A 22,819-nucleotide genomic window follows, 5' to 3' on the forward strand; every position below is an offset into this window, starting at 1 on the left:
CTCTAGTTACTGCATACCTGCACTGGGTTGGTCAGCTGGATTCCATGTGACAAAACTAGCGGATGAAATATTCGAAATGTAAAAAATAATTTGAATTAATTCTGAAGAAAATTTCTATTCAAATTTGGACTATGGTGTGTGGTGATGCAAAAAAACTTTCAAGTTGAATTAATCGTGATTCTGCCTGATGCATCTTTCATTGAACCAAATATTTCAACAAACCATTTAAAAACGGAATTATTCTCACCTATTCGCGGGCTTTTCGGCAATGTTCTTAATATTAATATTACGTACAATAAAACAATAATAATGAAACATTTTTTTGGCAAATTGTAATTAGTCAATGTCTGCGCGAAAACTATTTTCCAAACTGCATTCCAACCTATCCAATACATTAGTTTGCTTAGGTTCTAAGGTTTGAGTCTCTTACTCCATCAAATAACCGGAATGATTTGGCATCTGTCAAGAAAGGGAAATGTCGTAATTATTGACAACACCGGAATCTGAGCAAAAACTTGCCCGTTTAGACTTCTTGGGAAAAATTACACGAAAGATGAAATTCTAACTAGCGCAAAAATTCTTTTTCACTGAAGAAATCAAGCTCCCATGAATAGCTATATACGCAGTATGAGTTTTAAAATTTTTTATTGGGGTTTGGTATTGAAACACATCAATCACGAGTTACATTATCCGTAGTACATAACCCGGCTTGGAGGGAGGTGCCAATTTAGACAACAAAAAATGATGAAATAGGACAGAATACGGCGGTATCACACACGTTGGAGACTGAAGTGAACAAACCTACGGAAATTATTTGGAACATACAAAACCAAGAGGAGAATCAGGCAAACCTTGCCCTCTTATACAAGCTGAGTATAAATTGACAGGACAGCTACGTGAAATTTCACACAACTTTTGCCATCAGTCAGATCCAAGCAGATTCAGACGCATTTAGTTTCTACTGACAAATTACAGAAGGAACGAAAATTGAACGTTGACGACAGAAAGTTTTTTGCGGACTATTATGCTCTCAAAGATAAAAGGTCGAAAAATGCAACTTGCGACTTCTATTGACTGATGCAAAAGCAATACGCAGACCGTTTCTCAAGTTAGGCAGGTCTAGCGTAGCCTTCTGATCCAATTGGAAAGAATTCATGCCACCTTCAAACATCGTAAAGACAAAAATTTGCCCGCGGTCGCGTTTCGCAGAAATAAACAAAAGATAACGGATTATTTTAGAAGATAGAATTAGATTTAAAAGAAAAAAGTGAACAACACAATAGGAATAATGGAACACAACGTTTTTCAATGGCTAAGAAATAAACCACAAAAAATAAAGCTATTCAATAACTTTAGCCATAAAATCTAGAAAACGGCGACCATACTGATCGGGCTCGACGGTTGAGATTCCGTCAACATGGGATCCATATTTGACAGTTTTGGCTGCTTTTGCGGCTTGTTTCTTCACGCCATAATGTGTCAAAATGTCGATTAATGCTAGGAAGTAAATTTCGCGATTGGGTGCATCTGTCAAGGATACAAATAAATTATATATCTACAGATAGGAATTAGCGGCGTAAGATTTCATGGTTAGCGGAATCATGTTTCTTATTCGTTTTTTCTCTTTTATATTACAAGCACATTTTTACCATTTGTTATTAAAATTAATTAGAACCTCTTAATTCAAAGGCCTTGTATGCGTACAAATATGACGTTTCTTATCGTTAACATAATATCTAAAAAAAATATTACAAGCGACTTGACAGGCCTTTTCAAAACCTATGAAAACACCAGAATGCTTATTAAAATTGAACAGTGACGAAAATGTGTCACACCTTTACATGTTCCATATACTTTAATTATTGAATCGAATGTATGTTTTGAACTTATTTACCTTCTTTGCACGGGATGGCGTAAATATCGAGCTCTGGTATAATTTTACCAGTATACTGATGGGGATATTGCTGTGAAATGGAACGTGCAGCTCTGCCCTTTTCGCGTCCCATTTGAGGAGAATCCGGCGGAGTGGGTCCTGTAGCTCCCCCTACTCCTACTGTGGAACCACATGAATCTTCATCATCTTCATTATAACTGTCTTCAGCAGCAGGCACAAAATCCGTTTCTGGAATAAAAAAAAAAAATAGGTATGAAGCTGTTAAACGTGCTGCAAACACAGTTCAATATCACGAGAAACTTAAAATAGATAGTAAATGCACAGGAACATTCCAAACTAACAGGTTAGACGTTTCACGTATGACCCGTCAACTATAAATTAACGTTGCAGCTTGGATTTGATCTAATTTCGCTTTATTTGGAAATCTGGATTACGGTGCAACGGTAACATGGAGGAACCAAATGGCATTAGTTTTTACTCACGTTCTGGTCGATCCAATATTTCCTTATTTTCTTGTTCCGCTTGTTTGCAATCATGTACACCCAGGAGCAAAGAGTAGTCCATCATCTGAAGTTTCATAAGAAACTGAAAACGAATAAAGCACACACGATTAGAACTTAAACCAAGAAGAATAGGTCTGACAGAGGAAAAAAAAGCGATAATAATAACCCATTAACCTCAACATCAGCTGTAAGGGTTTCCATCAGGCGCTCTCTAGCATCTTCACCAATTACCACCTTAGTGCCGTCTTTGACAAAATCATTGTCTTTTAAAGTAGGCAATTCTTTCTCTTTTTCTTTTTCAGAAGCCTCTCGATCTACTGTCGACCCTTTAAGATCGTATTTCCTGAAATCATATTTCTTTTAGCTGAAAAATTCATAGCGTACACGTCTGAAAATTGACGGAAATTATTGATACCTGTGTAGGGGCAAACGGTTGCTGAACACGTTTCTCGTGACGACTAGATAGTTTTCCACCCCATCCACAGTCAGGCGGTACATGCCGAGATACTGTGGCAGCAATGTCTTGCCATGTCGCTCAACAATATACTTGCATGATTAAAATGAAAGTGTTTTTGAGAGAAATACAGAGCAATTAATTGTCATCTTAGTACTTACGGGGTGGTACTCTTTAAGCAATAAATGCATTTGCTCAACCTCTTCCCTAGTCAATGTTTTGATGACAAATAGTCCATCACTAGAATTATAAAACTTTGCTCCACTGCGACCAGGTGAGTCTGATATTACAGGTTGTGATCTGTACGAAACAAATATTATCATAGAAGAATTATATAACACACATAATGTTACGTAAAAACCTTGTTAAAGACTGGCGATAATCACTATCATCAATAGCAAATCTTTCTCGTAGATTACGAAATACAAGAGGACAGTATTCCTTGATTTTAAAATGACTGGGCATGTTTTCTCTAGAATATTAGGAAGGAAATTGAAATATTATGCTAGCTGATTCTAGAATTTTTTAAAACTTACTTGTTAAACAGATGATTGTCAACTTTAACTTTGGAGTATGCTTTAAAATCATTTGGCATCAGCATGACAGGGATATTTATATAAACCAGTTCTTTTATCTAGGTTGAAGATTGATTATTTAATGTGTTGATGTAAATCTTTGGCTTTAAAACTACTTACAGTATGATTAATACCCCACATAAATACTGAAAGAATTGGTTCACTAGCTCTGAAGAGCTTGACTTTTTGATGTTTCACACGAATATGTTTTTTCTTCAGTTTTATACTAGGCATGGAAACTGGAATAGCAGTGGAATTCTGGCTGCTCATTTTCACTGCTAGAATTTAGATTTTTTTTTGCCCCCAATCCTCGATTAAATTGCTTACTGGTGAATTAAATTTTCCGTGTTTAGATCGTTCTGCTCGGAGTTAAGCATTAATAGCTGTGTGAAGACGTCACCCAGAAGTTTAAGACGACTGCGTATTCTAAATTTAAATCTCACTTTCTAGAAGAGCCAGAATATTTATGATAGTTACAAGGTTTCATAATCATGATCTTCTAGAAATACGTCAAAGGAAACTTGGTGGTGCAAGTTTGCATCCAAATCGTGGACACCAACGTCTAGGGTTCACTACTTTGCTTCTTCGCCCGACTACAATCACAGCTTACTCATTGGTGAAGGCCTGTAAGACCTGAAGCTACTGTGATGGCAAGACTGCAGCAAGCGAAGTTTCTTTCCACGACGAGTAAATCAGAAGAAAAAGGTTAGGCTACGACTGCACCACCTAGCGCTCGCTTTTGTTATCCTCTTGGAAACCCAAATAAATAGAAAGAATACAGACACACATGAAGGCACAGATACAAAACGCGGATACAGAGGTACAAGTGACAATTTTTGATCTTTTGACATCGATTTAGTAATTTAATTGTTTACAATGAAATGGCCACTGTGTTTGGAGCTAAAAACTTATTGCCGAGTTGAGTAACATTGCCGTGTTGAGTAACAATCACTTGCCTGTCGCGGGAACCTTACATTCAAGTAGATAATATGACCTAAAATAAGACGTCTTTAAATAAGACGTTTTACTGTGGCGAAATAGAATCTCGAACATCACAGCATAGCTCTTATGCGAAAGCGTTAATCAACATCTCGTTTTTTCAGTAATAGGAAGACAAATGATGACAGGTAAAAATAGATATAGATTTATTTTCCTATAAGAAAAGATTTTCTACATCCACAAAGAGTTTTCGACTAAAAGTTAGACACTGTTAATATTAAAGACACATTGAACTGTTATACATAGTGGCACTTCAACTTTTATCTGAGGTTTTCTATAGATGGCAGCAGATGGTGCAGTCATAGCCTCCCGGTTTGTCCTTATAGACCGGTTCCCGAACAACATGGTCTCCGCGAGTTGACTCGACCGTTCGGGTTCCCAGCGGCACCCCCATTCTTGCGTTCTGATTGGCTCTCCAGCTCTGATGCCAGTAGCAACCACCACTGAAAGAAAGCAAGCTGTTGACGTGTCGTCTGCTTGTGCTGTCTGCCTGTCGTCTGCATCGATTTTAATTTTCAAATCACAAACTTACTAATCAAAAATCATAGAACGTTCCTAAAATCAACACTGACATCTTTTACCACAACCCCTTGGACTCGACGGTAAGCAATTTTTTTGTTTTTAGTGAGCCATGATAATGTAAGTAGTTGTAAAAATAATGTAAGACTGTAAATATTTGAATATGAAAATCAACCAAAATGAAAAAGCTTTTCTTTTCTTTTTGTATTATAATAACGATTATCCTATACCATAAGACAAACTTGAAATCGTAAAACTGTTTTTGAACTTTTTTTACGTTGATCATAATGGAAATTTTAAAAATCCCGCCTAAAAATAATGGCATAAGTTTTCTCTACTGTGATTGGTTGCTCGTAATTTAGTATATCTTTAACTAATTCGATAAATTTTTGTTGTTTAATGGCCACCAAAACATTCCTCGTGACACAAGGAAGCTAGATATTACCTTTATAACATATAATAAGCCTAAAGAATGCCTTAACGAAGGGCCCAAAGTTTTCGGTTTTTCATAGTTTCCCCTCCTCCCATACACCGTCCAAAAATAAAATATTTATTAATGGACAAACTATTGGTCTAAAAAGAATAATTCTTATTGCAATGAATACTAAATTACGCGTAACCAATCATAGGGAAAAAATCTCAAAGGCAAAATGTGTTTTTGTTGTTTTTCGATCTAAGGTTCTAATGGACGTAACTGATAAAAACAAAAAAATAGATGTTACGCTTAAACTTTTTCCTTTTCTGAAAATTTAACATAAATTTCATAGAATTAGATAGCTCTTGATAAGAGCTATCGATTGATGCAAAATTTGTCAATTTTGACTGTTTATTTTCCTCATAAATAATTATTAAAGGATTTCATGATTTTAGAAAGGGGAGGGGATGTGTGAAAAAGACGAAATTTTGCATTGATCGTTTGATGCTTAATCTTCGTCAAAACAGGAAATCATTATAATATTTTTGTTGCTGGTGATTCCAGGAACAAGTTGTTATAAACGATTACTTTTAAGATGCTATATTTAACCCCAAAAATTACGTTTGAAAACTGGTTTTTGATAAACTATTATGGCGGCCATTTTTTTACCGCGCCAAGTTCAAATTTTAAAAAGTGTAAATAAGTGTAAAAAATTGTAATTATAAGTAGATATTTACATTTTATTTGTGTCTAGAGAATTTCAGTATCCGTCTTAGATAGAAAATCTTTAAAATTAACTAAGATAAGCTAAACAAATTTATTTCGTGGGTTCTCATTTAATTTACAATTTTAGGGGTCTTTTTCCACATTTCCGCGTGGAAAGCTACATTTTATCCCGACTTCCGCATGGAAAAACTCCAACCAGACAATATTCCAAAAAACTTTTGACTAACGCCCTGCACGTTTATCATTTAGCCCATAAGAAAAAGTGCATCTGCAACTATGTACTACTTAGTACATATGTAGTGAGACCATGTTGTATATATATATATAAAGGACAAACCGGTGCCGTTCAGTTTACCGTTTTTTCCCCAACAGATAGCACAGTGGTTTGATGGTTTTTACAATCAGTTTGTACCCACTGTGTACACTGCGGGTTTACGATTTACACACAATAAGTCGGAAACAGACTTGTCACTAGAGGGCGGAAAGATTGATCGCTAAAAATGATCGGATCGCGATCAGTTTTACTTCTCGTCTCATTCAAGAAGAGACTCAGTAAAAAAAAAACAGGAGAGCAGCAGTGGAATCAAACGCGCGGCACCTATGTCGAAAACTGCATAGCATTCTCGCTTAGCCTCATCATAAATAGGAGTTTAGTGGGCCGAGCCTGAGAACACTGTAGCAATGTGGGACACTCGATCACCGTCTATCAAGCCAAGAACTTCGATGACGCTGTTACAGCAAAAGTGGCACCAGCCTGGAGGGTCGGCAGGTTTCATGACTCATCAATACGATTAGGTCGCTTCTCTAGAACGCGAGTTTGCTATAAACTCGACCGCTTTCGGCGACCGCATCGGCTGAACACGGCTCATCAACAGCTTGGGTGCTGGTTTCTGGTGCGACAATTCACATGACCGGCCAAGTTAAGTTTTTCTGGTTCTAAAAGTCGGTCAACTCGGATGAAAGGTCGGTGCAAGGGGTCAATGTTGATCTGAAGAAAGGCATGAACGGAGTTGGCACCTATGCATTCAAGTTCAGCGAGAAGACTATGCACATAATGGATTGCTTCAAAATGCACGATTTCTGGTTTGCAGGTGAACTTTTTCTTAGTGGATGCAGCTGCAGGCCAAGGCTTCGAAATATACTTCTCCGCAGATGTACACTCTCGGCATGGCTGCAGTTCCTCCAAAGACGACCGTATACCCGCCGATCGGTATGCTCTAAAGAACACATCAGCCGCTATGTATCCGGCACCGATGATTGGCACATGACAACCTTGACCTAGTGAAAAGGATGGCCACTGAGCAACTCGCTTGTGGTCTCAACATCTGATCTTTCTTTCGACGACTCGTGTGGGGCCTCCAACTAGGTAAGAATCAGGTTACTGGCTACAACTTATACTACCATTTTTCGGTACAACGAAACCTGAATTTTTTTTCTCAACTGCACACATGAAAGTAATTTAAAATAGAAGAACCCCCTTTTTTTTATCTAGATTTCCAGATTTCAATGTTTTAACATATTGATTTACGTTTTTATCTTTCTTTAGATCCGAAAGGAACGGTAATTGATGATAAAGAAGATGCATGGATAGCAAAAGGCAATTTCTCGGAAGCTTTAAATTTTTTTCCAGTCTTTTTCTTCTGAACAATTAAAAAAGCTATATATATCCTCTAATTCTTGTTATACAGAGGTAAGAAGATGGGAAACGGAATAGGGAAAGCCGCCATGACAGATTTCGGCACTCCATCTACCGGCTGATTCCCTCCTTTTCTTATTAGCAGACGAATTCCCTGCAAGCAAGCACAACATGGTCTCCGCGAGTTGACTCGACCGTTCGGGTTCCCAGCGGCACCCCCATTCTTGCGTTTTGATTGGCTCTCCAGCTTTGATGTCAGGGGCAACCACCACTGAAAGAAAGCAAGCTGTTGATGTGTCGTCTGCTTGTGCCGTCTGCGTGTCGTCTGCATCGATTTTAATTTTCAAAATAATTCAATTTTCAAATCACAAAATTACTAATCAAAAATCATAAAACGTTCCTGATATCAACACAGACATCTTTTACTACAACCCCTTGGATTCGACGGTAAGCGACTTTTTTGTTTCCGGTGAACCATGATAATGTATGGTTAGACAATGCGCCGGATTATAACACAAAAGAAAGTTTTATGATTAAAAGTAAACTCTCAACGAAATTAGTTGTACAGATTGCTGTATAACATGACTTATTTAACTGGTTACGATTAAAAGTTTCTTCAGACATATTTTGACTGAATAATTTGATGTAAGATAAACATCTTATTTTGAAAAACCTGCTAATAACAAATTTGACGAGGTAATTAACAATATTCCATTCCTCTTCATGCTGGTATATTTGGTGCTGGTCCTATTTCTCCTGTAGAAATAGGACTTGAATTTTCAGTCCTACTTCTCCAGTCCTATTTCGTTTCAGTCATATTTCACCGCCAATCCATCCCAGAAATAGTCGTAAAATTTCTAAAATTGATTGTGGGTAAAATAATAAACATAAAATAATGATTTTCGAAAAGAATTGCATAGTTCTCACCAAGATCTACCGTTTTGTTTAAACTGTACACTGAAATGTTTTCTTTGATAATTTTCCAGAGCTGCCATGATCGATTTCGATCGATCGGTTTTGGTAATCGGGAACAATACGTTGAAACAGTTCCCTAATCGAGATGGAAATCGGCGATTTAGTCGTCTCGATCAGCGCCAACAATGCCATCTTTGTTTCATAGATACAAGTTTCTCCTTTATGTTTTTACAGTAATCATTCGAAAAGCTTTAACTACCAATTATGATCAGCTGCATGGCGCTGTTGGGTCTCTAGTTAGCGCCATGGGACTGCTGAAACAAGGCTCTGCGTAACACTCTCCTCCTATAGGAAAGGCTGAAAACGATATAACGAAAGCGATATAACGACAGCAGCACGTTCAGTAGCTAATGTTTAGAGGGAATCATAGTTTCTTTGCATATTTTATTTGTTATATTTGCTTTAGGAAATGTAAATAACAAACATTTTTTCGGGAAGCAGCCCATTTTTGGATCGTTTTTCCTTTAATTCTAATCTTAATAGTATTTTGAAGTCATTAATTATATTGAGCCAGGAGTGCTTTTTATTATTAGTGCAGCCATTACAATCCTCCTGTTTGGCTTGGTTTGTTTGTTTAACTATTCTGCCCAACTTGGTCTCCGTCACCTAGGCCAACTGTTTGGCTCTTGCATTGAGCCAGACAGTTGGCTTAGGTGACGGGTTTTTCGAAGTCCCTCCTAGCCAATGCCCGTATTCTTCTTGTGCGCAATTGCTTATCCACCGGCTTTGACGTTTGAAATTCGTCTCCTTAGGTGACATTTCAGTGATTTTTTTAAATTGATATTTCGACATTTAAGTGACTTTCAGTGTAAATAACATTTGTCCGTTTGTTCAGGACTGTAAGTAAGAAAAACTTTCTTTTTTGCAATTACCTCACTAATTATTGTTTTGGATAACACAGATCTATTTGCATCATCATAATTCAAATCTTCTGGCTACGTAAAAGCTAATGCAGAATTCTTAAGTGGAGACATAATAAGCCAGTGATCATTGGCAGCTGGAACATAGTTCAAGAAGAGCACAAAGGTCCCAAAGGTAGGTCGTCATTTTATGAAATGTAAATGTTGTTTAAATAACAATTTTCCTTTCTACAAGGGTAAAGAAGATCGTGCTTGTGCATTATATACAAATTAAAAAAACACGTTAAGGCATACAGGGTCTGTTAAAATTTTTGTGTTTTTAAAGATCAATAAATGTGTAAAAATTTTTGAAGCATGCCATTTATTTCTGGATTTCATCCTTTATCTTAGTTTTACTGTTGCCAACATAAATCCTGCCCTCTCAGTACCTCGCGCCATTCTGTTGTGTGTCCTTCCTTGAATTATATTGCAACACAGTGCACGTTAGTGGCATTGTGATAACTTAAGCCAAAAGTGTATAGCAAGGCAATACAAAAGTGTATGAATTTTAAAAATAAACCGATTGAAAAGAATATAAGTTTTTTAAATTATAATTATATACGACTACACCCCAAGACTAATATATAACTGCATAACTTGTTTCAAACCTTGTCTTACGTAAACAACAATAGGAAATTAAAAAAACCCGCCAAAAAATAATGGCTTCTGTTTTCTCGACTATGATTGGCTTTTAATAATTTAGAATTTGTTCAACTAAATTGACAAATTTTGTTGAAGAAGAGGGGGCTCTGCTGTTGCTGGCCGCCCTCGCGTAAGTCCTTTAAGAAGGAGCTCTGCGGAAGCTTGCTTCCCGTATAGTGTATGTGTTGTAAGTATTGTTATGTGTTATTTTGTATGAACTGTTTGTTGTAATGTCTGTGTCGGTGTACGAGTAAATGAAGAAACTGTAACAGGAGGGCCACAAGAGGCTGGAAAGTTGTGGAGAAACATGCCAATATTTTCAATTCAAGAAATTGTTGGTGATATACTCACGAGTGCTTTAGGAGATCCCTCCATGAAAGTAGGACTCGTGAGTTTTAAAGTATCACAAAAACATTTGGCTCAAGTAGAACTGTTAGATAATGTAAATTTTGGGGTTTACCATTTCAAATAAGAATTGAAATTAAAAATTTAGAATTAGGTAATGATAGTAGTATGGATTGGAGGCTCATCGTTCCAATTGGACCAATTTTAGAAATTAGGACTATCTCTAAACAGAAATAGGACTAATGCCTTGGTCATATAGGACTGACCAAAAATATTTTAAAAGTCAGTCCTATTTCATCGCCAATTCCAATACAAGAAGAGTTTTTGAAATTGAATGTACAATTTTGAATATTCTGTTGTCGTTTAATATTCAGTTTATGTGTTAATTACATTCAATTCCTATAGAACTAATATAAAGCCACTGGGTATATCGAAGACATATGTCACACAATTTTTTTCATCATGGGAGGTTCTTGGTACTACCTGAGGATGATGTAAGAGGGACTGTAGAGCCTGTCAGGCAGCTACCAGGTAACCAAAAAAAAGGTTCTAAGAGAAATCGAGGACGGTTATGGGGAAGACTGGGGAGGATAGCAGGATGTTCTGCGGAGGTACTTCGGAGCCAGTTGTGCCGTGTGGGTCTTATCAATGGTTTCATACGGAACTGCCTAAGCTAATAACTATCATGCTATGGGTTAACTATTTTCTCTTTTCAATCTTTATATAAACAACGTAGAACAACATGTGACTCTGAATTTTTAGTTGGATGCAGTTTCCAAAAGGAGACATTGTCAGTTCCAATTTGTTACAGTACATCACCTGAATAAGCTTTAAGCTATCCGCAGCTAACACATTACAGGAAATTAAAACAATGAATTTTGAAAAAGCAACTGTCCTAAAACTAAATTTTGTCCGGATGTAGCTCCACATTGGTTGATTTTTGTAGGTAACAAGCCATAGATATAAAAAGGTGCATTTTGGTATACCGACCGACGTTCTTTCTTACACCTGAGGAGAATGTCATATATAAATTGCATAGCTGCCTTTGCGTCACGCACACCAATAACCACTAATAATTTGAGCCACGAATTTAGGAAAATTTCCCAAATGTTGAAAACTTCAGAGAAGAAACCATAGCTACAGTAATTCCTCGCAATTAGTGATGTATTGAGCATCTCGGAATCAATCCTGTTCTCTGCGGAATCTGCCAAAAAATTATTCTACTATTTTCTTGGTTATTATTTCTTTAAATTTTCATAAATTATTATTATCATTAAGTCAAGAGACTACTGAGTGATTTTCATTTTTAAAAATGAAAAATGTTCGAACTCACGGTGCCATGTGTTTCACTATGCAGCCATACGTAATCTAACTAACGCTAAAGGCGTCACCCTCCATGTTCTCGCGCAACGGTAAACGTAATATCCCATTTCTCACTACTTGTTGATATTGCCTTTCTTAAATAAATTATATACTGCTCTTATGTTCGTGTAGCATGAATATCCCGGACACCATCATAAACCCTAATTCTCTGGAAGATGGTACTTTCACAGTTACTGAAAATAACCAGTAGGCTTCGATGAAATAAGTTAATACACCAACATCAAATGTATCATGTATCTTCCACAAATGAGGTAACAATTAACGTTATTTACGTAGCATTTCAACATCCGTAAAACATTTTTCTTTCGGGAACTTAAAAATGCAAACGAAGGAACTAGGTTAGAAAATGCAGCTTTGAAAGAAAAGCTGATGGTTTTAGAAAAATTATAAAAAAGGTTTTGATGGAGAAGGCGTTAAATTGGGCACAATTTCCACATCAAAAATCAAAAAAATAATTGTAATTAAAAAAAATCGTAAAGAAAATGGGTTATCACTATTAAAACTGTTTAATATATTTCGATAGAAAACCCTACCGATTTTCAGTTCTGCCAAAGTAGATACCAATAATCGGTATCTATCTACCATACGTCGGTGCCGATTTCTCGGTTGGTACGAATTTTCACCAATAAACGGTATAAATACATACAAATATTCGTCGCTTACCCTACCTGAAATTTGCTTTAGTAATACCCAGCTGAAAACATAATAAAAGCTAGGCAAAAATTTGACTTAGTTATTTTTTTGGGAAATGAACTAAAATCCCTAAAAATAAACTGAATCGCTAAAAAGTTTTGGTTGTTAGTATTCAGGAGGGTGGTTGTTTTAGTATATTGCTTCCATGATTTCTCTTCTTCGCTGTTGTTCTACCAGGTAAATCAACATCTACTACATCACGTGCTTTGCAGAAAATGCACTAAACAGCAAAAGCTCTTCTGAAACAACCCCCTACGGAACGGTAAGCTTCAGTTATGCGATGTCCGAAAACTAGTTTCATCAAGCTTCCCCATCGCTGGCTAATAGAACCATAAGCTAGTTTAACGTTTAGACATGGCCTACTGTAATCAAAATTTTTTACACAAAAATGTACACAGAAACGTGCTATGTTTCCCGTCGTCACAACATATCAGTTCTTCGCATTTCGACAAAGTAGGTACAACGAATTCTACGAAACCATCAACTATTTTGATGCAGGTGCGTATTTCCGGAAATACCCTTTTGAAAAACCTATGTAAAGTCCACATGCGGTATGCAATTGCTTCGCAAGGATATTTTAAACCACCTCGATCTGTAAAATAAGTAAATAACAACACATTATAATGACTATGTTAGAAAAAACCTATTTAATTACCAAGATGTTTTATCAGCCGTAGGTATCGGGCGTTGCTTGTTAATTTGTTATAACAATCGATGCAGAAGTCATTCATTTGTCCAAACTTGAATATAACATATCCAGTTATGTAAACGCATGATAATGCATCTGGAATCAATGGAAGGTGATCTATTTTTAAAAAATTCGGCACTAAACTACTAAAAACAAAAAAATGTGTGCGCTAACAAACCTGGGGAATAATTAAGAGTTTGCAACAAGTTAAGATTTACTTCGTTTGTTTTCATTAAGATTTTCTTTGCCCGACATTTTGTGCACTTTGATTTTCTTGCGTTCATAATTGGTGAGTCTGTTTGCCTAAGAACCACCTCGGTTACCAGAGGAGTGTTGCACTGCATTGATGTCATTGCCAATTGAGTTCGGCTTATTCGTTCAATTGCGCTCAAGCAATGGCCAACTGCGGGATGTAGTTACGGATTGCGCCGTGAAAACGTTTGATGTTGTCAGTGGAAAAACGTCTTGTGAGGACGAATTTGAAGCCACTGCCGAGAAGATGTCTAATGCAATTGGCCGTCGAACGAGAAGTTAATATTATTGCATCCAAAGTTTCTTGTGTAAAACACTCTAATGCATTTTTCTTGTTTTTATTCCAGAGTAGCAGTTTCTGAGGGATTTCTTCTTCAAGTTCAAACAATCTTTCATCGCTCGTATCAGAAAACGGCTTTTTCATATCCAGCCTCTGTTGGTAGTATTGAGTAAGGTTACGCACGTCATGGAAATTGTACCACTTCCAGAAATATTCCAAGAAAGTCGTCAGCGGTTCAACATCTTCAAATCCTAAAACGAATAAATCATGCATGCTTCTTAAAGCAGCTACAACCTTCGGCTTGAAAATATCTCTTGCGTTCGATACTTTCATTTTTTCAAAATTAGTTGGGTCAATATGTTTTCTCGTTAAAAAACGACAGAGAGGTAATCCATCATTGATTGATTTTGCAAAAAGCAATTTAATTAAGGAAAAATCAACTCTTCTACCGTTCCAGATTAAGGTACGATCAATTAATTGGTTTCTAATATTTTTTATGATGTGGGTATAGGCGTAGGAAACAAACAATATTCTTGATGGATTACAAGGATGAGTTACTCGGCAGTCTTCTTTATCACTTGGTTGACGAAGTAATTTGAACAGCTTCACGTTCACTTTTGCATTGTCACCGACAATACGTTCGACTATGAATCCGATTTCTTCTAGTTTTGTTATTATATGAATGGTGAGAAAGTAGAGCTGTCTCCCAGTAAGTTTAGCGACAGGCCAACATCCAACTATACAAGAAAATTTTGTAGCGAGACCAGTAATAACAAAATTGATAATACTATTGGCAAGAACAGGTGGCCCACCAGCATTAACTGTTTGCTCATCTTCCATAAATGCAGCAAGTTTGGAAATTTTCCCACCATCATAGTCTATTCCTAGACCAACTGTTTCTTCTTCGCCTTGAACTTCACTTTCATTTTTGTCTTCTTCCAAGCCTTCATGAAATATGTCATTCAAATTGCGCTTCATTCTAACTTCTCCGAAATCTACTTCTCCAACGAATTTCTGCCGTGATTGTATCCACAGCAAAAGCGACTTGCACGCCATTTCGTCTATTTCCAGGCTGACTCTTTTTTCGTATTCTTCTTTCAGGGTACTAAAAATCATTTGTAACCGGGCAAAATTTACATTTGTTACTCCAACTTGTCCGTTAGTGGATCCTGTATAACTTATTATGGTATTTCTTGACGGAACTGTCAGCAAGTCATGTTCTCGAATGAAGTTATATAACGTTGGACTTCGTCCTTGAATAGCGATGGAATATTTCAAAGTCCACTGGCAATATCTTCTTTGACGTTCAATAACTAAAATAAAAATCTCATTATGAATTAGATAAAAACTGTGGATAATAAACATGGAATAACCTATACCTGACATAACAGAAATGATGCTTTGGAATTGTTTTCGCATTGCTTGTCAAGCTCTGCTTCAAAAACATCCATCAAAGCTTGGATAGCCACTGACATACGCCCCTCAGATTTGAACAGATTTAAGGCTTTCTCTCCTAGAAATCCTTTCATTGTTTTCAATTTATTTTCCAGATAACATATCTTGTGGCGTAATTTTCTCACTATCATATGTTGATTTTTTAATGGGTCCTCGGGTAATTCTTTTCGTCTTCGAATGTTAGACTGGTTTTTTCGCTTATTTGCTAATAAAAAAGAGCGTATATAAGTTTTAAATTTGCATAACATAAAAGATTTAACAATATAAATTTCGATATTTACCGAGCAAGTCGAAGGAAGAAGGAATCATACTAAGATTGTCAGAGACCAGCTCTTTTTTATGAGGTGTTGATTGTTGAAGCAACAAACACAAGAGGTTGCACAAACTCACTCGAGTTGCGGAACCCCTCAGGTTTCCGTTTAACCTTAACCTGTACCTTAGTTCTCGTGTGACATCTCTAACATACAGTTTCTCTCTCTTGGTTGTGATCTCATTGTTAAAGGTTGTACCTTCCGAAATACAACCTTCTGTTGAATCATCTATATATTATCCTTGTCTACTTTATTTACACTGTAACAGGTTATGGGCCCAGATTTCTCAGTGCGTATACTAATAAACTTACATACTACATTTTTTTTCTCTCCTCTTCTTCTGTAACAGATGGCTAATCCTACCTCTAAGGATGTCGGCCACATAGCCAAGTTTGATGGTACAAACATTCCTTCTTGGAAACACGGAGTGTTGATGCTACTGGAAAGGCACAAACTAATCGCCATCGTGGATGGAACTGAAGCTAAGCCTGTTGAGGTAACTAAGTTTTCTAATCAGACAATGAATCGTACCAAGTGTACTAACCATGCATGTGTGAGCATGTGTGCTGCGAGTTACTGTTGTGTGTGACTCAGAGACCAAGGACAAGTCACCACAACATTGAGTACGCTGTAGTTGTGATGCATGTGATACGGGTCATCGCTGCTTGCGACCCAGGTCACAGAGATAATATCTGATATAATATCTGATTAGAATATCGCATGACAAAACTGTGAACTGAAACCAGTATCCGTGTTCCACACATTTGGTGTGAGATATAGTATTGAGCAATACTTGTCAAAGCAGAGGAACCTAGTAAAAGAATGTATTTCCTGCTTCCTAGATTCTAAAAGATGCTGATGTAATTACGGACCAAGAGAAAATCACGAATTGGTTGGAGAAGGATGTGGATGCAAGGACCTATTTGTACTCCACCATAAAGTTTGAGCAGCAGGCGTCGTTGCATGGCTGTATGATTGCACATGGCATGTGGATCAAAATCCAAACCGAGTACGCAGAGACTGCTGCCGACAACGAGCACCTACTGATGGCAAAATTTTTTGATTTAAAATTTCAGCCAGGTCAAAGCATGATGTCCCTTATAGTCTCGGTCGAGCAAATCGCTGCACAGCTTAAAGACCTACAATCCCAAATAAGTGAACTACAAATGATGTCAAAAATCATCATGGCATTACCGTCCAACTATAGACACTTTGTTTCAGCCTGGGACAGTGTCCCCGGAGCTGATAAGAACATAACGTTGCTCACTTCAAGACTGATTAAAGAAGAAAAAATGAATAGATTCTGAAGTCTCCCGGAAACAACTTCTAACGAATCAGCCCTTGTATCATCAAGAGTCTTCACAAAACAGAGTTTCAGAGGCCACAGGGCCGGTCGGTTCAGAGGAAGGGGCAGAGGTCTCCACCACGGTGGACGGAATAAATCCTGGACCATCTGCTACTATTGTGGGTTTCCTGTTCACGTTGCAGTGAATTGCAGAGTGCGAGCGAGAGATGAGAAGAAGAGTAATGTGGAAGATGAACAGGGGGATTCGTTGAATGGATCAACAGTAGAGAAAAAAGACTTTGGTTACGTGTCACACGTAAAATTTTCTGACAGCAGACACTTTGATTGGTTCGCTGACTCGGGGGCAACAAAGCCTATGACCGATCAGCCTAACATTCTTCGAAACTTCAAAAGTGCTGAAGCAGGATCATGGTCCGTCTCTGGAATTGGTGGCACTCAACTCTTGGTCCTTGGTCATGGGGATGTACACGTCACGTCCTTTGTCAATGGAGAATCTCTACAAGGAGTTCTTAAAGGAGTCTTATACGTACCTGGGTTGGGTACAAATCTCTTCACTATAGGTGCCGCAGACTTGGGTTGTGAAGCTCACTTCATTGGTAAAACAGTGTCCTTCACTAGAGACGGAAAAATTGAAGTACAAGGACAAAGAGTTGGAGATACCCTCTATCACCTGGATCTGCTAGCGGAAGACATTAAGGCAGAAATAGCCGCAGCAGCCAATAGCACCACCCTGCCCATTGAAGTCTGGCATCAGAGACTCGCCCACCTCAACCATCGAGCCATCAGACGGATGAACAACCTAGGCTGCGTGACGGGTCTGAACCTTGCTGAACGCAAAAACGAAACGAATGCCCTGTGTGTAGGGTGCATATTTGGAAAGATGCATCGTCTCCCGTTTAAGGTAGGTCGTCCGTTACGACTGAGATAGGAGAAATTGTCCACTCTGATGTATGTGGACCGATGGAAAATCCCCTCTGTTGGCGGTGCCAAATACTTTGTCGTTTTTTGGGATGACTCCAGCGGGCGGAGCACAACGCAACTTATGAAGCAAAAATCTCAAGTAACCGAACTATTGAAGGCTTTTGTGATCAAACTTCGGATGGAAACAGGAAAAACAGTAAAGACAATTCGAAGTGATAATGGAGGTGAATTTTTCAACATTGTGTTACATAGATAGCTGGCCGGAAAAGGGATTCGTCACGAAAGTAGTCCTACACCCCCGAACAGAACGGGGTTGCTGAAAGAACCAATCGTACGCTGATGGAGGCAGTAAGAAGTCTAATTCACAGCCAAGGTACAGTTTCTGATCTCTGGGGTGAAGCACTGATGTACAGTACCCTTCAAAAGTGTCCGAACACTAGGGGTTTTTGGGGCCATTTAACATGGCGTCTTACGGCGGAAGGAGACTTGCGCAAATGCAAAAAGAGGACAGAAAAAATTTAGATAAAAAAATAAAAAAATGTCCAGGTGTTAATCAAATAATCCCCTATCTAATAAATTTTTTTAAATTTTCTATCTATCAGATTTATTGACTAGCATGATAGTCATGTATTAACCGAACACCACGGTTAGCGTACGGGATACCTAATGACACTACCTCATTTTTTAGAATTTTTTTTTTCATACACGGAGCTGTTTCCTAGACCTCGCAATTACGTTAATCAATAGAGTATTCATTAAACTATATCCCTTTCTAGTACTATCACTTAATATTAATTATTTTAGGAAAGGGAATTTTTTAAAGTGAAGAGATATACATGGACCAGCCGGAGGGATTCGTTGTTCCTGGGCGGGAAAGTGAGGTGTGCCGACTAAAGAAGTCTATCTACGGTCTCAAACAAGCTCCACGTTGCTGGAACAACAGGTTCAACGTCTTTCTTCTAGAGTATGGACTCATCCGCTCCGAAAATGATCCCTGTGTCTACTACTGTCGTCAAGGGGAGGAAGTTCTTATCGTTGCGATCTTCGTTGACGACGGATTACTGTGTAGCAATAAGAAACAGACCATCGACAAAGTATGCAGCTTCCTGACTCAATCCGACTCACCTACCCCTACGTTCAATTTAGCCCGACACAACTACCCCTCCGTTTCTAATAATCCGACTCACCTACCCCTACGGTCAATTTAGTCCGACACACCTACCCATTTGTTACAGACTTTTTTATTGGTGTATTTAGACTGGCTTAACTGTACCTCTGATAAAAAGCACCCGTTTTTAATCATCTTTCGTTCTGTAAGGAGATACCGTAATGAAACAACATGATATTATTTCCATTTGAGATATCGTACTGTTTGTATTATTCGATCAACTTTAACAATATTATGATGCTATGAAGGGGGTTACAAAGACAGACTGGAAAGTATTCGATGATTCGTCGGACATAATATAACCGACATGCGTACGACCATCTTTCTTGGTATTATTCCATGTGGCAACCCACAAATATGTATCAAATCAATACGTAATCCATGGAACGAGCTTACGCCGTACCATACTTGTCGCGCCGATCAATTTTCCGATCGCGATCTCCGATCCGATCTTTTGAGTTTGATCGGATCGGGCGATCCGATCAAACTGCGAAAGATCGGATCGGCGATCAAATTTTGCCGATCATTTTTAGCGATCATTTTTGTGCAGCATCTAACGGTAAAAATTTACACTGTTTCGCGAAAATAGCATTGGCTGTCACAGCGACAGTCACTGGCGGCCATTGAGGGTGAACACTAAACAGTTTCCTTCAATTGGCATTCGCATAAATAGCAGTGAAATAGAACCCTGCGGCTGAAAATCTACAGCTAGATGGCGAAAAGTTTGATCGCTAAAAACGATCGGATCGCGATCAATTTTTTGGGATCGCCGATCCGATCTCCGATCTTTTTCAAAAGATCGGATCGGCGATCAATTTTTTGATCGGAGATCGGATCGGCGATCAATTTTTGATCGCGATCGCGGCAAGTCTGCGCCGTACCAACCGGTTGGGATACACCTCCACCGCCAAATGATCGCTCTAAACACTTGTCAGTTGCTTTATGAATGACCTTCCCGAAAAATCTGTCTGGTGCACAGGAAAAGTTCTCAGACCAAACGTTCTTCAAGCACCAAGTAAAATCATTGCATTTAAACCTATCACGCAATGGCATAGCGACCCTATGGCTGGGCATCACGAAGACGGTTGGCTTCAGGGTTCATTTTGAAAAAGAATTCTTTCCATTCGTCCATCCATACTAGCGCAGCTCGAGCAAGATTTGAATAGAGGATTTGGATTGACCCCACCTGGAAAGGTGTAAGGACTCGATTTCTGGAATACGTGAGCGACATGGCTACATGGGGACGTTTCTACTCGACCACTAAACTGCCAAATTCATGAAGACATTTCAATGTTCTCACCACCCCAAATATCCATCTGGTCGTCGTATGTTCCAATCTTTTCAAAAATAATCTCTGCCAATTGCAAATAATCCGCCTGTCATCACTTGAGACCTGAAAGGAATGGTCCTGTTCCCACCTCGACATTAAGGCTTCCGATGCATCAAACCATCGAAAGTGCAGATTGCATGACATACCTTCGTGATGAAGTTAGAAACTTCGTAATAGGGGAACGCGGCCATCGCTAATAATGTCAATTATTGGACGTACGGCTGAGTTTGGGTTCATTTTTATACGCTATAGAAGTTGCTCAAGCCACTCAACAGTAGTTGCGCAGTGAGCATCTAGAAACTTTAGCACATCGCCAGTGGCCCTGCGAGCTCCCATGAGTCTAGCTTGTATCAGGCCAATTCTCTTGCCATAAATTCTGGGGGAAATAGAAAATAGTAAGAATCAAGCAAAGTTAATTGGAATCGCTAATTTAAATCAAAATTTTATTGGAATCAAAATTGATTCGGTGGATCACTGCCCAGCACCCATCAAACGCCACGCGGAACTCATTAAATTTTCGTCCTTACCATGTAGTTCTTTCCTTTGTCCGCGAGAGACACTACGATATGTTGTTTTACACTCAAACGGATGGAACGTGCTACGCACAATGATTTCGATTCGGCAATAATAGGGTACAGGATTCCGCAAATAAATGGGGTAAAAGCAACGTTGTGTGTTTAATAATCGATCAAATCGAAAAAAAACTATGCAGAACACTTAAGAACACATAAGCATTCGACATCGTACAGTCTAGGAACTTTGTAAGCGGATTCGGTTGAAGAGAAGGCTACTAGGTAGCAAACTGGAATACGATACTCTTCGACAAACCAACCTATGGATCAACCCCCGGGGTGGGGTACTGGGTACGTTGAATTGAAGTGCCGAAGTTTTTCCTTGGGGATCATGGAAATAGGGTTGGGCGGAGTGTAGTCAAGGAGAACTCTGGATGGTCGAGAATTTTCTAATTTTATCAATGCAACGACGACCCATGGGTTGCAACAGTACTCATTTCATGGTTGATCATTCATTATTGATTTTTCAATATAATTCGTCGTTCAGATAATACCAAGAGGAAAGGCGTAATGCAAACCGGCTTTAGAGATGGAAGATATTTCGACAACAGATTCAGAAAGGAATAAAAGAAGTCTTGCCAGGAAAGGGAAACAAACATTCGACAGGAGGAGTCCCCACCACCTCCTCCACCTTCTTTGTCTCTTCCGTATCCTGTAGGTTATTACTAAGTTTAATTCACATAATATACAAAACAAAACAATCCTTTCTATCAGTTTTCCCAGTTCCGCTTAGAGTTTTAGACTTCAGCTTATTTATGGAAACGGGGTAATATGGTATGTGTAGAAACAGAAAAAATAGGTCATTAATATTTAATGTTTCGAAGAAATGAATTGCAGTTTGGAGACGGTGGCCAGAATAGAAAGTAGGCAGGGAAAATCTTCATTGAATATTTTGTAATCTACTTCATAGTATTATAAAAATATTAAAGCTAATCAAATAATGAAAACCATAGGGTAAGCGGAATCATCTTGTTTCCACATCTTATCTTACGAGCAAAAAGATGATAAAAAATGGATGCTGCTTATCAGAGGTAGATTGAAGCCAGTCTAAATACATTTTTAAAAAGTCCTGTAACAAAGGAGTAGGTGCGTCGGGCTCTATTAAACGAAGGGGTAGGTAAGTGGATATTTCAAACGAAGGGGTAGGAGTGTCGAACTGTTTTTACAGAAGGGGTAGGTGTTGCGGAGTGTATTAATCGCATTGGTACGTGTGTAGATCAATTTCCAGTGAAGGAGTACGGATGTCGGACTGTATTAATCGAAAGGGTACGTATGTCGGACTGTATTATCAAAGGGGTAGGTGTGTCGGACTGTATTAATTGAAAGGGTAGGTATTTCGGACTGTATTAATCAAAGGGGTAGATGTGTCGGACTGTATTAATCAAAAGGGTAGGTATGTCGATCAGTGTTCAGCGAAGGTTTGTCGGTCTCAGTTAAACAAATGGGTAGATAAGACGGTTTTTTTAAAATAAATGTTTAAAGGGGTAGCTGTGACGGGAGCGTTTTTAAATTTTTTATTGGGTACATATGTTGGGGTAGCTTTGACGGGAGATGTTTGTTCCATTTTCTGTAAGGGTAGGTCTGTCGGGATAGGTTTGTCGTTTTTTGGGGTACGTCTGTCGAAACCTCTAGGTACTTATGACGGGGGGTACCACTGTCTCTATCCCGTTCTCGTGTGACATCTCTAACACACAGTTTCTCTCTCTTGGTTGTGATCTCATTGTTAAAGGTTGTACCTTCCGAAATACAACCTTCTGTTGAATCATCTATATATTATTCTTGTCTACTTTATTTAAACTGTAACATTGATTGCCTATTGAAATCTGTATCTGGTTCACAGGAGGAATCCATTACGAGGTCTATTGCCTAATAATAGCA

General features: G+C 38.3%; 1 protein-coding gene across 1 annotated transcript; it reads right to left on the bottom strand.

Annotated features, from left to right (window-relative positions):
• Positions 1 to 632: 632 nt before the first annotated feature.
• On the bottom strand, positions 633 to 4,024 carry LOC130688043 (phosphatidylinositol 5-phosphate 4-kinase type-2 alpha-like). Its single transcript, XM_057511037.2, has 9 exons — positions 3,547 to 4,024; positions 3,388 to 3,485; positions 3,213 to 3,323; positions 3,013 to 3,151; positions 2,813 to 2,943; positions 2,572 to 2,740; positions 2,377 to 2,479; positions 1,895 to 2,122; positions 633 to 1,527 (listed from the first exon to the last, which is right to left on the bottom strand). The coding sequence occupies exons 1-9, from the start codon at positions 3,694 to 3,696 to the stop codon at positions 1,340 to 1,342; spliced, it is 1,317 nt and encodes a 438-aa protein (XP_057367020.1). The 5' UTR covers positions 3,697 to 4,024; the 3' UTR covers positions 633 to 1,339.
• Between the last annotated feature and the right edge of the window lie 18,795 nt (positions 4,025 to 22,819).

Source organism: Daphnia carinata, chromosome 3 (genome assembly GCF_022539665.2).
Source record: "Daphnia carinata strain CSIRO-1 chromosome 3, CSIRO_AGI_Dcar_HiC_V3, whole genome shotgun sequence".
NCBI classification, from domain to species: Eukaryota; Metazoa; Arthropoda; class Branchiopoda; order Diplostraca; family Daphniidae; genus Daphnia; species Daphnia carinata.

Bases quoted from the DNA above. Each gene is read 5' to 3' on its own strand.
- LOC130688043 (XM_057511037.2), bottom strand. From the start codon at position 3,696: ATGAGCAGCCAGAATTCCACTGCTATTCCAGTTTCCATGCCTAGTATA. The intron at 2,944-3,012 runs GTAAGTACTAAG...TAATCATGCAAG, and splicing joins TGCTTAAAGAGTACCACCCC to TATATTGTTGAGCGACATGG. The intron at 2,741-2,812 runs GTATCAATAATT...ATATGATTTCAG, and splicing joins AACCGTTTGCCCCTACACAG to GAAATACGATCTTAAAGGGT.